A 17,465-nucleotide genomic window follows, 5' to 3' on the forward strand; every position below is an offset into this window, starting at 1 on the left:
TAAACTAATAATCAACTTCCCAGATATTGCCATAAATTAGTTAAAACCTTAAAATATTAGAATTATGCAAACGTAACATCGTTAGAGACAATGAACTAAAGTAAAAGTTAGTTTCTTTTTTAATTTCTTAATTTTTTTTTTTTAATTTTCATAAACTAATTTATGGCCACCGCTAAACATTTTACAAAAGACAACTACATGTAAACATACGTGCTTTCTTTCCATGCGTTTAACATGGAATATGGTCCATGAAAAGCAAATTTTAAGCAAAAAAAAACGCGTTTGTTAATATAAGTTTTAAAAAATCGCTTGATATAAAAGCTTTTAAGCTGATTTTTGTAGTTATTAATGATATGTACTATAAACTGATAACGTGATATTGTTAATCGATTGATATTAAAATAAGTAAAGTTTTTTCTATATTAATAATATATATAGTAATATTAGTGAATACTGAAAAATGTATTATATGTTTTATTATCAAAAATACAAACGGTTTGCATGAGATACACAAAAAGAACGCATGGTATGTCACTGTAGCTTTACAAAATGTATATTTTTAATTGCAATCAGTAAATGATAAAAGACTGCCCGGCTGGGTTAAACACTGTAAAACTGATCAAAAATAGGGAGCACCCACATTTTTTAAAATTATTTTGGGTTTTCATTTTTCAGTCTGTAGGCAGCCTTAACCACTTCTGTCAGGGATGTTAATTAACTCAATGTATTTTCTTGAAAGATATATTTAATACAAATAAGTGTTAAAAATAAAATTTTAATAATAACTTAAAATAAGAAAAATAAAAGGAACCTTAGTTTTAGACCTAATTAATTAATAACAATAGATTTTTCATTGAAATTCTCCGTTGATTTAATATGTAAATAATTATTAAAATTGAACACAAATACATAAAAACAGCTTAAATTATATACAAGCGATATTTAAAAATCCCGACAACAATGGATTGAATTTCTTGTATTTTTAATGCTTTTTATTTTGGATAGAAAAATAATGATTCCAAAAGCGAAAGCCAATTTTTTTTAAGTACAGTGAAATAATGGGTTAAACTGTTCTATTGACCTGTAAGCTACAAGTAATTTTATTTATAAATTTAATTAAGTATTAAATTAAAAAAGTGTGCATATAATAATTAAGTAAATAAAATAATAAAAAAAAACTAAGGGCGGATTTAGACGGTTCATTAAATTTATTTAGAAACATCAGATCGTGTAAATAAAAGCAAAAAAAATTTTTTTTTTTGCTTTTATTTACTGAATATATTGCTGAAAAAATACAAAGATATTTAGGAAAAAGTCAAGTATATCAAAATCCCATCCCATAAAATAGTTGGATTGACCACAAAATCATTATTTTTATAAAAAAAAAGAAAAAAAAGCAAAGATATTTAGGAAAACATCAAGTATATTATAAAAGTATTTGTATCGTTTTGACAGTACAATTTGTTCTGCTTAAGCATTCATGAATACTTTAAGATGAACCGTCTAATTTCGCCGAAACAAAACACCGATGCAACAAGTAAAATTAGAGATTCTGTATGTTTGTTTGTCCTCACTTGGAGTGCACGAGGTTCAGGAACTCCTCCCTGGTCTTGGGGTCGTCGCGGAACACCCCCAGCATGGTGGACGTGACCGTTTTGCTGTTGATCTTCTGAACTCCGCGCATCACCATGCACATGTGACTGTGGGAAAGAGACAGCATGTAGAAGTGCCACAATTTTTTTTTTTAATTTGATCGCTTAGACATCACTTGGTTTAGCGGTTTTACCACGATAATAGTATGGGATTGGGATCGAAATACCGACAAATTATCGTGGTATGAATGAATGAATGAATGAAAACATACAGAAGAATTTAAAATAAAAATTTAACTCAAAGTATACACTATGGCGGCCTTATCGCTACGTAGCGATCTCTTCCGGCCAAATAATGGCGTAAAACACAGCTCAAAAAGAAAGGTAGGTGGTGTATATATATATATACACCACCTACCTTTATATATATATATATATACATAAACATTTCGCCCCCGTGGTGGACTAGGTCATAGATTGATTTTTGAATGAAATTGTATACAGTGGGAATTCAGTTTTGGTATTTCAGTTTGACAGCAAGCATCATTGCTGGGTTCCGGTCTAAAAGGCATGGTTGCCGGTGGTGTCGTCCGAGTGGCGTGCATAGAGGGTATGCACAGGGTATGCAGATGATATAAAATGAAGAAAATCTCCAGTACGAGTTAAGAATGGTTAAGGGTAGGTTTTTTATACCTAATACAATGCCTATCCCTAAGTTATTTATAACTCGTACTGGAGATTTTCTTCATTTTATATCATCTGCATACCCTGTGCATACCCGCCATGCACTCGCGAGTCTCGGAGAGTGAATGATGAGTGATGAAATGAGTGTATTCAGCAGATTCAAGTTGCATACAACTGTTAGAAGAATTTGGTTTCAAATTAAATATACAATTAACTTAAAAATTATTCATTGTAAAGTCAACATCTCTGAGGATGCTCCGGTTTCGGAGCGAAACGTGCGTAGATCTGTTTGGCGTGGAGTATAAGGATTGAAGAAATTATCTACTATATATACATATTACATATATATATAAGATAAAAGAGGAAGTGTGTGGGTATGTATAGGCTCCGAAACGGCTGGACCGATTTCAATGAAACTTTCAGGGAATATCCGGATTGACCTGGCGAGTAATCCTGTAAAGTTTGAAAACGATCGGAGCACTCCTATTTTTGAACTGTCAAACTCTCAAATACAGCTTTTATTTACTATGATGATATTCTATTGTTGGGTGTACATGGGTGTAGATAATGATCTTCACCCGCTCGAGAAGAGAATATAAGATAATGAATACGGTGAGAAATAAATGATTTAATATATTATTGCCGCGCGGACGAACCAACTTGCTCAACAAGGCGCCGCTGACGCGCGCGATTCGCACCCTAAACGACATAGCTGAGAGAACGGATCTGTTTTGTTGTACTCTGACTGAACTCACAAAGGTTGCTTTGTGGTGCATTTGCTACTCTTGTAAAGTTTAGTGTGTAGGTAGTATCTACGCTAGTGCATTAGGAAATTCCTGTAAACTAGTCGTAAGATGGAAATAAATAAATAAATAAATAAATAAATTATGAGACTTAAATTAAAAAAATAATGATGTAAGTTTATTGTTTAAATAAAATAAAGCAAAATCTAGCCCGGCAGAGCGGGCTGGGTACGCTAGTATACTATAAGAAAATATCGCAGAGTACAGCATATTAAGCTTAATTTTCGTAATATATCAAATGAAATATACTCACACTCCCTCTATGACGACGGCGACTCCGGCCGGGCGGACGGCCTGCGTGACCGCCACTGCGATCTGCTTGGTCAGACGCTCCTGAACCTGCAGGCGGCGGCAGAATATCTCTACGATCCTGGAGACATAAGAAAGTGTAAAAAAAAAGAGCCCGAGTGAGAGTGCGAGGTTTTTTGTACCTCTAAATGTTAGCCCTTGGTAGCCGGCGTATTCAGGTTATGACACCCCAATTCTTTTAACCCCTTTACTATGTACTGTAGTCTACAGCTCAAACGCTGTTCAATATACTACTTCTTTCGATGTTTCTGTTTTTGTTATATTTTAAATGTTGTGGTATACAAATAAATAGTTTAAATAAATAAATAAATATTCCACGCTGCTCGAGCGCTGATTGACATATTCAATTCAAAATTTAAAAAAATTAAATTCATTTATTTCAAGTAGGACTAATTAATAGGCACTTTTGAAACGTCAAGTCAGTCTGTTTGTAGCGACTCTACCACCGGTTCGGAAGGCAGATTCCACTGTGAAGAGCCGGCAAGAAACTCAGCAGTTGCTCTTTTCCAATATCATTTTAAAGTTTAATCTTTAGAATTTTTCTGTTTTGTGAGAGATGAGAGCGGAGTGGCCTGCTTCCAAGCAGCCTTGTCGTTAAGGAATTCATCAATCGTATAGGTTTATTAATATATCATCATAATTTTTTTTATATATAGCATCGTCAATCATTTACCCACTTTATAAAATTACTGTTACATTGGACATGTCTTCGATATTTACCTGGCTAGTTTGCTAAGCCCCAGAATCTTGCCCTGGGGTAGATACCCGATGGACACCTTCCCGTAGAACGGCACCAGGTGATGCTCGCACATGGAAAACATTTCTATGTCTTTCACCACAACCATCTCGTCCGTGTCCTCATCGAATATAGCGTTGTTTAAGACCTCTGAAACAATACAAAATAATATTAAATTGAAATTAAAAAAAAACCGCGACACATAATTTTATTTTATTCCACTACAAGTTAGCCCTTGACTGCTATCTCACCTGGTGGTCAATGATGCAGTCTAAGATGGCAGCGGGCTAACCTATGAGGGAGTATGATAGTTATATGTGACATTTTATAGAACTTTGACATATATTTAGGGGCCATCCATAAAGTACATCACACGAATTTTAGGACTTTTGAACCCCTCCCCCGTCCTTGTCACAGGTTGTCACATTTTTATAACCCCCCCTCCTGATGTGACGTCACACATTTTTTAAATTTATGTATGTATTTAAAAATAATCGAGAGAAAACAGCTATTTTCATTTTTTACTTATTTTTATTAAATAATAATCTAATAAAATCAACATAAAGTCCAACATTTTATAAAACCGAAAAAAAACGACTAGTTCGTAAATTTTTTAAATTTTTAATTCACATCCAAACTTTGCGTTTTAGTATTTTAAATTTTAACATTTAAAGTATTGACCCCCCTATGCCCCTTGTCACACGATGTCACACTTCGGTGATACCCTCCCTCCCCATTAACGTGTGACGTACTTTATGGATGGCCCCTTATTAATAGATTTTTTGTATATTATTATTTTTTGACTTAATTACTTGAGAAGAATTTAATTGAATGAGCATTGTAAAGACATAGTTTTTAAGAAATCAAATTTGCATGCCAATCGATGGCGATTGTAGCACTATTATAATATTGTACCCACCAACTATGTAACTCAATCTGCAAATAAAGAAATTGAAATTATATTAAACTCGTTCCCCCTAATCAGTATTTACGCGATATCGCATCGCTCAACTTAGCGGGACCTCTTAGTCGGCTGGTAAATAGCCAAGGCCGAAGCCTCCCATCAGACCAGACCAGAGAAAATTCATAAATTATAAATTCCCAAATTGCCCGTGCCGGTAATCGAACCCGGTCCCCCCAAATTAAAAGCATAGCGCTCACCACTGCGCCAGGGAGGTCGTCAAAAATGACAACCATCAAAATCCTGTAACATTCCACTGCTGGACTAAAGGCCTCTCTTAGTCACCTCGTACGACATACTCTGATCTGCCGTCACCTCGATCATAAGTAATTCATATCATGCGGATGGAAAATTGTAGATTGTTCAACAAGGGGATAAAACAATGTCTTACGAGGGGGTTACGTCTAGAATCCTGAGTGTAGGGTTTTAGGGGCGCCTAAAACTAAGACAGCTTTAACTCAACTTTTCACACTTCGCGAGGTAATAAAATCAAGTTTTCCTGGGATGTTTTTTCACAATGAATGAATGAATGAATATACTTTTATTGCACACCACAAAAAGTACACAGAACAAAAAGAAAAGTATAACAAAACAACGTATAAAATTCGGCGGTATCACAATCTATACTCTATGGTTCTGGTGAGTGACAGGGAAGCTGTTAAAGCGTGATTTTATTCAGATTCGCTTTGCGCTATGTTCCTTATTAAAATCATAAAAGCTAATACAGCTTACAGGATGTATTGACGTACTTGACCTTTCGATACTAGTCATTATAATATTCATTGGCGAGCAAGTGGTGTCAAAAATACTAAATGCCTTTGGGATTTAAAAGGAATCACAACTACTTCTTTTTACCGAAACGTGGCGGTTATTTCACCAACCAAAACATTCCGAAATATTGTTGACGTCAGAGAAGCTTTCAGTCGTAACAAATATGCCAAAACCGAAACAACTTGAACAAGACATGTTGTGTCAACCCCACATTCGGCGGATAGCGGCAAGAAAAACAAAAAGTTAGTGCATTTTGAAGAAAAACTAAATAAATAAATATACTAAGATAATACACACATCGCCATCTAGACCCAAAGTAAGCGTAGCTTGTGTAATGGGTACTAAGACAACTGATGAATAATTTTTATGAATAACATACATAAATACTTAAAATATATAGATAAACACACAGACACTGACAAACATTCAAAATCATCACACAAATATTGTCCAGTTGTGGGAATCGAACCTACGGCCTTTGAGTCAGAAAGCAGGGTCGCTGTCCACTGCGCCAATCGGCCGTCAAAACGGATGCCATAACGTGGTCTCCAAACTACGGGTGTGTAACAATATAAAATTATAAATAAACTACCTTCTAAACTTTGGTCGTATCCCTTTGTGAAGAATAGCATAGCCTTCGCAGCGCGTTCTGGTGTCTTCAACAGGCCCTGTCTCTCCGGATCCTCACCGAGACCTGAAATTTTTGTAGAGAAAACATTCAATTACATCTTATGTCAATCATTGTTTGTGTGTCACATCAAAATTCTTCATCCTTTAAAGTAAGGCTAAAGGCCAAGGCGTCTTCTCATCATCACCAAGTCATTACCGGTCCACTACAGGGCACGGGTCTCCTCCCACAATGAGAAGGGGTTAAGAGCTTAGTCCACCACGCTGGCAAGACGGATTGGTAGACTTCACACGCCTTTGAGAACGTTATAGAACTCTCTGGCATGCAGGTTTCGTCACGCTGTTTTCCTTCACCTGATTATTTCATTGCTTAAATTTAAAATGCACATAAATTTAAAATGCATTAAAAAAAACTAATAAAAATTATAAAAAAAAGCAATGTGTCATCTCTTGTTTCAAACGTCTCCTTGTAATATGGACCTTTGAAAAAGTAGATCGAAACTGCAACGTTTCCTACTAGATGACGCTACAGTCGCTATAAGACTGATGTGAAAAGCATATACTAATTTCGGCATCGACAGTAGGAGAGCCGTAGCTTAATTGGAGAAAGCGCTCAGGCCGCGATAGCCAGAGAGTCGAAGGTTCAAATCCTGTCGGTTCCGAAAAAGTTTTTATATGCATTTTAAATTTATAAAATTGATAATTCCTCCAAGTGTAGGTAAAAAATTTAAAATCGTCTGTCAAACGTCACTTTTCCATCCAATAAATAAACAAAAGTGACGTTTGACATCAGTGATTGCAAGATTTACGCCTGTCGCATTGCTGTCGCGAGATACGTAATCACCCTGCGGTGCTTTGTAGTGGGCCGTTCACGGTTTTTTATTGGCACAGGGTACGAGATAATGTCTTCAATTACAAAACTGATATGGGTATCTGAGTCTAGCCATATTAAATAAATAAATAAATATATTATGACAATACACCCATCGCTATCTAGCACTAAAGTAAACGTAGCTTGTGTTATGGGTACTAAGATAGCTGTTAAATATTTTTATGAATATAATACACATAAATACTTATAATATACAGATAAACGCCCAGACACTGAAAAACAATCATGTTCATCACAAAAACATTTTCCAGTTGTGGGAATCGAACCCACGGCCTAGGACATTAAAATGCAAGGTGCGAGATCTCACCTGTGAGTAGCAATCGGTAGGAGTTCGCCATGTCGGGAAGGAGTGCCTCTCTCGTGGGTGGGCGGTGATCCAGTTCAAGGTCGTGGTGGAACGTGCAGTTTTCATGGCCTGGGGACAAGAAAAACAAAAATTAAATCTGTGTCTAATTGCAACAAACAAAAGAGTATTGGTAGAGCTTTTTATGACAAGCTCGTGCAAGGAAGTTCTTCGGCCATGTTTATTTCTGCGCCATGCAGCATTGCAGTGGCGTGCATAGAGGGTATGCACAGGGTATACAGATGATATAAAATGAAGAAAATCTCCAGTACGAGTTATAAACACTTAAGGATTGGCGTTGTAAGAGTTACCCTTGAGTATTTATAACTCGTACTGGGGATTTTCTTCTTTTTATATCATCTGCATACTCTGTGCAGACCCTCTATGCACGCCACTGCTTCATTGTCTTCCGGTCTAAAGGGCGTTTTTCCTGGTCTAATTACAAGGAAAACGATGCTGCAAGCCCTGCGTGGTATTTCTCTGTTTATGAAATCTCGGCATCTAATACTTTTTGACAAATGTGTGAAGGAGTTTTTAAGAATTCAGCTGTAATATTTAATTTTTAAAAATAATTTCCTTATTTAAAGATGTATACGGTAAGGATATTCATACTAAATACCGCTATCATCATATTATACATGATCACTTAACACCAGACGGGATTGCAGTGAAAACAATGGATTCAAAGGTACAGGTCTCATTCCTATGCAGTGTCGCGATGAATAAAATAAGGTCGGCATTTACAGAAACATCAAAGGCGTCAAACTACCGTATCTAATTTTTATAAATTGAATGAAACTGGTATTCTTAAAATGCTTTATAGAAGTGTTTTTTTTCAGTTTACAAGCTAGCCCTTGACTGTAATCTAAGGCAAAAAAGATGCTGTCTAAGTTGGTGGCGGGCTAACCTGTTATCTTCTAATAATTTTAAACGACATTGTGAGATGGTGATAACAAAAAAAAAACACCCGGCGAAGTTTGTTGTGGGCTTCTTCTTAGACCAGGACGCGTTTGGAACCCTCGTAGCTTTAGTTTTAAGTTTACGAATGTGGTCGCCATCATCTCACTACCGTGTAATTCTTATGTACGCATCAAAAGTGCCACCTACGGGCCTACTTGAATAAAGATATTTTTGACTTTTGACTTTGACTTTATGTTTAGTATGGGTCCTGCACTAATAGATAAGTCTAAACTTTGTACAGCACTGTCTCAACCAATAACCGCTCAATGCTAGGTATAAGTCTTTTAAAGAGATTTCCCCACTTGACGGTCTTAAGCCGCTTGTTTCAAGTGACTCCCAGCGACTAGCTTCAAGTACTAAATCCGTTGTGTAGACTGTAGTGTAATCTAAATATTACAAACATTGTTTAGTTAAGCTAATATGTAAGCTAGAATCTAATAGTAGGTTTTATGAATATATACAACTTGTAGCGTAATTAGGAAATAATTTTAAAGGATGCATAAGTATATTTTATAAGGAATCACTCTGTAAAATATTGAATCAAAAGAAGCCTCTTTATTTTTCCAAAAAAACTAATTCTTAGTGTTTACTTTTGACAACCCTATTGAAGATCAAAGACCGACATGCGCATAGTAACTAAGTTGTGCGTCGTGTAATTAATAAAGTGACAGGTGTCACATGATTTTAATTTTGCATGTGATGTAAGGTCAGTATCTGATTTATTTCAGTAAATGTGTTTTGGTTTCGCAGATAAGTCTCAGATACAGTACATAATGTACATCTAAAGCCTGTGAAGTATTATTTCGGTTTTCATTTACACGTTGTATAACTTAATTCTAAAGCATAAATGTAACGTCACGTTCAATAATAACGTTAAGTAATATTGTTTTGACAGAATTTTGATTGAATATTGTAGCAATATTGTATTGTAGCTATTTCTTATAAATATGTTACGTTGAAACCACAACATAAACATTCAATAGTGCTGTCAGTGTAGAAATACATTCTGTCAAGATATTATCTGTTTGGAACAAATATGAACATGAAGATGGTAACATAAAAGAGGGCAATTTTCCTATTATTTCCTGTTTAGATTGATCACAAATTAGGCACACTCACAATAAAGGCTGCAAATAGAGCAAGATAGACTACACTAGAAGATCGTAAGCATAACTTTGGCGACTCGAGTAAACCTTACGAGAGCATAAGGTTTACTCGAAGTGCTGATATCATTAACGTTTCCAGGTCTCATCAACCTCAGTAAGCCTCTCGAAGTTTTTGCACTTACAGTGTCTATCTTTTGTTCCATTCATTCATTCTCATTCATCATGACGATGATGATGATGAACGTAAACGCAATACGAGTTTATGTTAACGTAAGGTGTTAAATATATTGAACACAGGTTATAAAATAATAAGCACTCCTTTATACCAGGAAGATATGAGTTAGAAGAAGAACAAACCAGGTGTGGTAGAAGTCCTAGGTGTCATCGGCGTTCCTGGAACTTCAAGTTCACTCTCAGCATCATTCAAGTGGAAGTTCTTCAGAGCTTCTGGTTTCTTGCTGTATTTGTTAACGAAAGAACCTTTTCCCGCGCATACATCGCCATTTTCTTTTTCCTCAGAAATTGAATTTCGAATTGAGCGCGAACTGACGCGTCTTATTAGCGAAGATGGCGGCACGGGCACATCTGTCACTTCCTTTCCGTTTCCATTAACTGCGGCCATGTTTAGATTTTCATCTAGAAAATGTTTTTTAATTTGTAAAGGTATATTGTGATGATGTTTTTGATTGGTGTTTAGGCGTTTCTCATAAAAGTAAGGACTTGACTTGATAGTTATGTTTTCAAATTATCAAAAGACTAAAATCTCTCTGGAGTTATAACAAAGAAATAGGAAGAGCATTACAATGTGACTTAGATAAAACTCATAAAATTGTGGTGTTGGTGCTGTACATAAATCTCTAACTAAACTAAATTAATATTCCTAAAAATAAAGCTATCTCTTTCCAGAAGATACAATATGAAAAGAAGGACACTATATTTAGACTGTTATAAGTTTAGTTTATAGATTTGTAAATGACAGAACAGAGCAATACAACATCATCTTAATTCACATATCGAATAGATATACTATTGATATCTGATCTGATCATCTCTACAAGGGCCGAGCTATGGTTATCCAAAGACATAGCCCTAAAAATAAAGAACCTTAAATCAAAATATACAAAACTTTAGTACGAAATACAATCAATGCCACGCATAACTGAAGACAACGAGAGAAAAATAAGGATAATTAACAAATCTACCGCCATCCAATTTAAAAACACTAAATTCTTTAGGAAATTAAAATACAACCAATTTATTTACAAAAATTAATTATCCAAACAATCAATCATAGAACCACATAAAATTAGGAGAAATAGAATTACAGCCGCAACATAATGCAAAGTATTTGGAGAAAAGAGATTATCGTATAATGCCAAATTCAATATCGTAAAAAAAAACCTAATTTCACTTTACACTGCACAAAATACTGGTTTCAAGCCAGTGAACAAATTATTATAATTCTGGAGACTCCACAATAATATCGACTTCAGATCCACAACTATTACCAATATAGGAGACAAAGAAGCCTGTTTATCGATAAACACAAAACTAAAATCGAACGACTCTCGCACATAAGTTTAGAACTGTAGATTTAGAAAAGTCATATCTTATTATGGTAGTGAAGGCCCAAAAGGGCTAGAACTCCTTACTTAAATTAATTAAAAAACTATATATTTATGTTGCAATAATATTGTTACCCTATTTAAATAAGCAGACACGTTCACATGGAGTACGTCGCTACTGCGTGGCAGTGCAATGTATTATGAAATTGAGTGTAAGTAATCTTTTGTGTTATCTTCTTTAGTTTAATGCTTGTAATATGATAACCCTTGAACTTGTAATTGAGTACGCTTCCGAGCGGAGGTCTTATCTACTGTCTCTTGTTTTCTAACAATCTAATGTCAAACTTTTTGCGTGTCTGTTCCAATAGAAAATAACATCGAACTTCTTTTTTTAAGATTGTTGTGCTAGCGTTTATATTATAAAGTTATACACTGCGATGTGTTTCCTAATTTGAAACATAGTGAAATAGTTCCATCGTATCGGGTAGTATTTTTGTCCCCATTGAGGAGTTTTGAAAAAATGATCATGAAAATGTTAAAAAAGATCTAAAAAATATACTTAGTTTTATGGAATAAATCAAGATGCAGATGCAGTGCAGACTTGATGAGTTACTATTAACGCGAACGGAAAAAATTGGAAATAATGATCACTATCTAGAGATAGTCGCGAAAAAGGGTTACTCAGGGATATCAGGCCTTTTCTGTTCCTGTTATATTTTGATGATGATAATAGTGTATCACTTAGGTCTAAAACTAATTGATGTAGAATAGTGTTTCATGATATGAAAGAAAACTCTCTCGCTTGTAGCCCGCATCTGTACTCATGCACGTCCGGTATACTAAATTATTGTTTAGGTTCATACAAATGCTACAATGGTTGTGAAGAAAACAATTCATGGTTGTTATTTTTTGGATTTTTATTGTGTAATAAATGCAGTCTAGGGAGATGAATTAGACAATTTTATGTCACCCTGAGGATTTTCTTTAAAATAATAGAAAAAAATGTGTCTGATGTGATAAGTGATGACCATTGTGGCCATGGTCTCAAACGCAAGCTTTAAAAACAAATTTTACTAGAGCTTTAGATAAGGTTTAGCAATCTAAATAACTTTTGTGTCAAACACATTTAATTTTAGCGTGTCGTCAAGCTATTATCTCTTAACAGTACTAACATATTTCATAACTTTTTGCATAGTTAAATAATCTAGATCTGGACATCTTAAAAGTAACTTTAGTTTTTTTTTTCAGATATAGACAAGTGCTTGACTGCAAGCACACCTGATGGTAAGAGATGATGCAGCCTAAGATGGGGCTCGCTTGCCTAGAAGATGCCTATTCACTCTTGATTTGAAGGTACCCAGATTATAGGTATCGGGGAAGACGGAAGATGGGAGGGCATTCCAGGCCTTTACGGTGGGGATCAGAAAGGAAGAAGCAAAACGCTTCGTACGTGTTAATGGTATTTCAAAAATCTTCAGTGATCTTTATGTATGTACCAAATGTCTGGAACTACTATCGATAAAAAGAGTATCATCTCAACAAGACGGATTTCACATACCTTAACTTCTTAAGAATTAGAATATTACAATAAAACCGCTCCTGCCAGATTTCGTGTAAAATGAGTCGTGAACTTTCGCTTTTAACACATTTGAAGTATTTAATACACCTACAATTACTTGCTCCAGTTACATTACATGGCATATCGGTTTAACAATAATATTATTTATGTGCGTCTCGATAATATAGTGTTTGTAAACAGTTTTAGGTAGGTTTGAAATTATTAAACACAGGCTGACTTGATGTTCCCAAATACTTTGTAAGATAGGTATACCTACTTGCAATTAAAATGAATGCATTTTCATTTGTTTTTTAAATTTTAAATTAAATACTTTTGTAAACTATTTAATGATTTATTTGCCTGGGATAGAAAGTAGCTTATGCCTTTCACAGCATTATGTCATTAGAAATTTTACTATGGGGTAAAGCCGCTGATGTTGGTAAAACATATTGGAAAATTAAACTAAAATATATCTAAATTTTAAGAAAAACTGTGATTGCAATAATTTGGACACTAGAAATAAAAATAAACTTGCAGTGCAATTTCCGAGACTACATAAATTAAGTAATTCATTTAAAGGAAATTGTATACAATTTTACAATAAATTACCGGTTGATGATATCTTGGAGATGTCTCTTAAAAACTTCAAAGTTTGTATTAAGCGTAAGCTTATAGAAAAGCTTTATATATTAAGGATTACGTAAACGATAAAAAAAGCTTTGGTGTGAATTATTGCTCTAACCAGGTTGCTTGACAACAAAAAGAACATCCGGCTAAGTTTGATGTGGGCATCTTCTTAGACCAGGGAGCGTTTGGAACCCTCGTAGCTTTAGTTTTAAGTTTACGAATGTAGTTATCTCCAACACTACTCACTACTATTGACACATTTTGTATGTAATGAACGCATCAAAAGTGCAATCTATTTGAAATGAGGAAATATTTGACTTCGTCTTTGAGTATGTAAGTCTCCGTCCTCTCAACTCTCTGTATGGCAAAGATCAAATCGATTGAATGTTTGTCTTTCGCAATGTACTCTCTACACACGTTTCTATTCGACTCCGGAGCATCCTCAGGGGATGTTGACTTTGCAATAAATAATTTTCTGTCACAGGCTTGTAGGTACGTATATTCAAAATAGTTGGAAAATCCAAAAGTGCACGCCTCATAATCTCATTCATTACAATAAAATTGAGATTATTTGTAAATCATAATTAAACTATATCTAATTATACTGTGAAAAGTAGTAGGGTTCTATTCCTCAAAACACTGAAACCTATAAAAAATACCAACCAACCAACTCGATAAGTGAAGCATTTCGCTCGTTATCGTGACCACAAGATACGGGATCCGCACATACAGACACACGGACGTCAAAGACAGAACTTTTTTTAATTAGTTTAAATAATAAAAAGAGATTTAAAAACATCATGAGTGTTAAAAATATTGTTTTTTCTCAACATTTGTCTATTTATATTGACTAACAAAAGCAATAAAGAATAAAAAGGGACATTTTAAGTTGGACAATCACTCAGTGTGCGTAAACTGATAGTAAAACCCAACGCTTCGCTTATGAGGCGTGCAAAAAAAGATGATCAGTGTACTTTTCACATGACTCCATGTATACTAGTATCAGATGAGTGATCTATGATCGTATTTTACTAGGGCAAGGTGGTTAGGATCAGTTACTGACCCCGATACCCTTTATAAAGGTACGATACTTTGTGTTTATCACCAATTAATAACTAGATCAAGACTTATATTTTTTTTTTGACGGCCTATTGTCGCAGTGGGCAGCGACCCTGCTTTCTGAGTCCTAGACCGTGGGTTCCATTCCCACAACTGGAAAATGTTTGTGTGATGAACATGAATGCGTTGCAGTGTTTGGTGTTTATATGTATATTATAAGTATTTATGTATATGTTTCATAAAATTATTCATCAGTTATTTTATATCAATTTTATAATTTATTTAATAAAACAATGTCATCTCTTGTTTAAAATGAAATTAATGAAGAACTGAAGACAGTTTTGTATGTTTGGAACTACTTAACGTGTTATTTATGGGCAAAAAAATTAATAAAAGTCAAGTGGTTATTATAAATGTCAAGTTATCAAAGTGCAATGCACCAAGGCCGCACGAAGTCCTCATATTCAGTCGTCACAAGTGAGCAAATAGTCGCTTAAACGACTAAATAAAGACATTAATGAGCAATTTTTACAGTAGAATTCATAATTCAAAAAAATTCAAAATTCATTTTTTTCAAGTAGGCTTTGAGCAAAGTCAAGTATGTCTGTTTATAGTAACTCTACCACCGGTTCGAAAGCCAGATTCTACGAGAAGAAGCCGGCAAGAAACTCAGCAGTTGCTCTTTACCGACATCATTTTACAATTTAATAACCATTGTTCTATCTTGTGTGAGATGAAAGTGATATCGTAAAGTGGGTAAATAAATAAACTTTTGATAACTATAAAGGCTCTAAATCTAAACCATAGAACGAAACTAGTAGCCAAAAGAGCAATGGGAAGAAGCATGTTGGGGGTGAATATAAACCGATATACTCTTAGTAGCCACAACATTAGAAATCAAACAAGAGTTATGGTTTTAAGTTATACTTTTGGCGCGTTCAGAATACATGATGAGAGTAAATTTTTACGATGCGCGCGCACACCGTCACAAAAAACTGACACCCTGTAGTTAGCTATAGTCCACATTTTAGTTTTTGAAAAAAAGTTTTGACAGTGTACACTTTTAATTGTCAAAGTCTGCGAGCGCATTCCGGTTATTTAGTTGATTCAATTGTATAAAAAGCTCTTCCCGAATAGCCCCGCCGGAGATCAAACCCAGGAACTACACTTATAAAATCACAGCGCGCACTGCGCCAAGGGGGTCGTCAAAATTATCACTACTCGGTACATGGTAACGGCGATTAGGTAATCGAAGGTAAGTGAATGAAAGAACGAGTTTCATATCAGCTGACTATAAATAAAACATGTTTTACGCCGCTGCTATTTATAGTACGCATGTCAATCCCAGTATTTTTTGAGAATAAAAATTTAAAAATTCTTGGCACTTATTTCATACTAAGACACTAAATTAAATATTACGTGATAAGTGTAGTTTGTAGGACAAACAGCCCCAAATGATTCGGCTTTATAGGCTAAAAACCCCTCTAACCTTCTAAGCTTCTTCTCTGCATTTTGGCCTGTCACTAACGTTGATGACGGCTTTACCTTCCCTCTCTTTTGTCTCTTTCTTTTCAAAATTCAAAATTCATTTATTTCAAGTAGGCCTAATACAAGCACTTTTGAAACGTCAAGTCTGTGCGTGTGTAGTGACTCTACCACTTTAATTATTTTGTATTACTCATGCGGGGAAAGTAGTATCGTGACGCTCGCTTTTGCGGTTGAAAAAGAACCGTTTGCCCATTTTAAAATTTGAGTGCAACAAGAATATTTTGAATTTTCAAATTTTAAAATGGGCAAACGGTTCCTTTCAACCGTAACAGCGAGCGTCAAGATACTTTCCCCGCATGAGTAATACAAAATAGTATGTGCAACAAGTGCGACATCGATTACCCACTCAAGCGAGTGACAGCACTCGCTTCTCTCGTGCGTTCAACTTCGCTTTCGTGGGCAATCGACAACTTGTCGCACTAGTTGCACAATATACTATTATCGTTTCCATATACAACGTGTAACAGAAATACGAAATAATATTGAAGGATTCATAAGTATATTTCACAAGGAATCACCCTATACAAATATTGAATCAAAAGTAGCATATTTATTTCTCCATACAAACTAATTCAAAGCATTGGAAGTGTTTATTCGTGACAACCCTATTGAAGATAAAAGAACGACACGCGCACAGTACATACGCTACGCGACGCGTACCTAATAAAGTGCATGATTTTAATTTCAGTAAAAACTATGGCAGTGGTTTACTCAAAAACTTCGGTTTTCGGTTTCACAGATAAGTTTCGGAGACTTATAAAACTGTAACAGGTCGTTTTCAAGATTTAGTGAATTTTTCTGTAGCGTCTATAATCACTAAAACTGTAATTTTTTCGTCCCTACATTTTTTAAGAGAGCTCATACACTTTCTGCAAGATTTCCAGGGGTGTCAGCTGCCCTCCACTGCCCACACCTGGTTACGCTCATGTTTACTGTTGTATGGCCTCGACCGAAGCCCCCAGACACCTGCGTAAAACCATCTATATTGAGTAGGTAAACTACCGACGACGGCACGAGGGTACGAAATGACGGTTATTAGGTAATCGTTGGTAGGTGAATCAGAGAACCAGTTCGATGTGAGCAGACTATAAATAGAACATGTTACACTTTCATTTTGACCTCTGCTATTTATATAATACTTTTTATATCTTAAAATACAAAATTTAAAACATTACTTTTTTGCGTCATACAACTGTGACCCAGTTAATCTGTCCATTGGTATCAATAAATTAAAAAAAAAAAGTGTATCCTATATCGAGTGTAAAGGGCGCGCTGCGGCAGCGGTTTTAATTCAATCATATGCGGTACTATCATATGCAGCAAA

At 35.0% G+C, this 17,465-nt stretch overlaps 1 protein-coding gene across 2 annotated transcripts in view; it reads right to left on the reverse strand.

Annotated features, from left to right (window-relative positions):
- Nucleotides 1–1,263: 1,263 nt before the first annotated feature.
- LOC120634947 (GTP cyclohydrolase 1) overlaps nt 1,264–17,465 on the reverse strand; it is a 31,871-nt gene continuing 15,669 nt past the window's right edge. The window contains exons 1-7 of one of the 2 annotated variants that reach the window (XM_039905847.1): nt 11,485–11,539; nt 10,142–10,420; nt 7,683–7,790; nt 6,449–6,550; nt 4,109–4,274; nt 3,333–3,449; nt 1,264–1,700 (exon numbers count right to left, since the gene is read on the reverse strand). In XM_039905847.1, coding sequence (XP_039761781.1) covers nt 1,571–1,700; nt 3,333–3,449; nt 4,109–4,274; nt 6,449–6,550; nt 7,683–7,790; nt 10,142–10,406 — 888 coding nt within the window. In that variant the 5' untranslated portion in view covers nt 10,407–10,420; nt 11,485–11,539 and the 3' untranslated portion in view covers nt 1,264–1,570. Of the gene's footprint in view, nt 1,701–3,332; nt 3,450–4,108; nt 4,275–6,448; nt 6,551–7,682; nt 7,791–10,141; nt 10,421–11,484; nt 11,540–17,465 lie in introns of those variants that run through there. The other variant, XM_039905846.1, reaches the window with a different exon arrangement.

Source organism: Pararge aegeria, chromosome 25, assembly GCF_905163445.1.
Source record: "Pararge aegeria chromosome 25, ilParAegt1.1, whole genome shotgun sequence".
NCBI lineage: Eukaryota > Metazoa > Arthropoda > Insecta > Lepidoptera > Nymphalidae > Pararge > Pararge aegeria.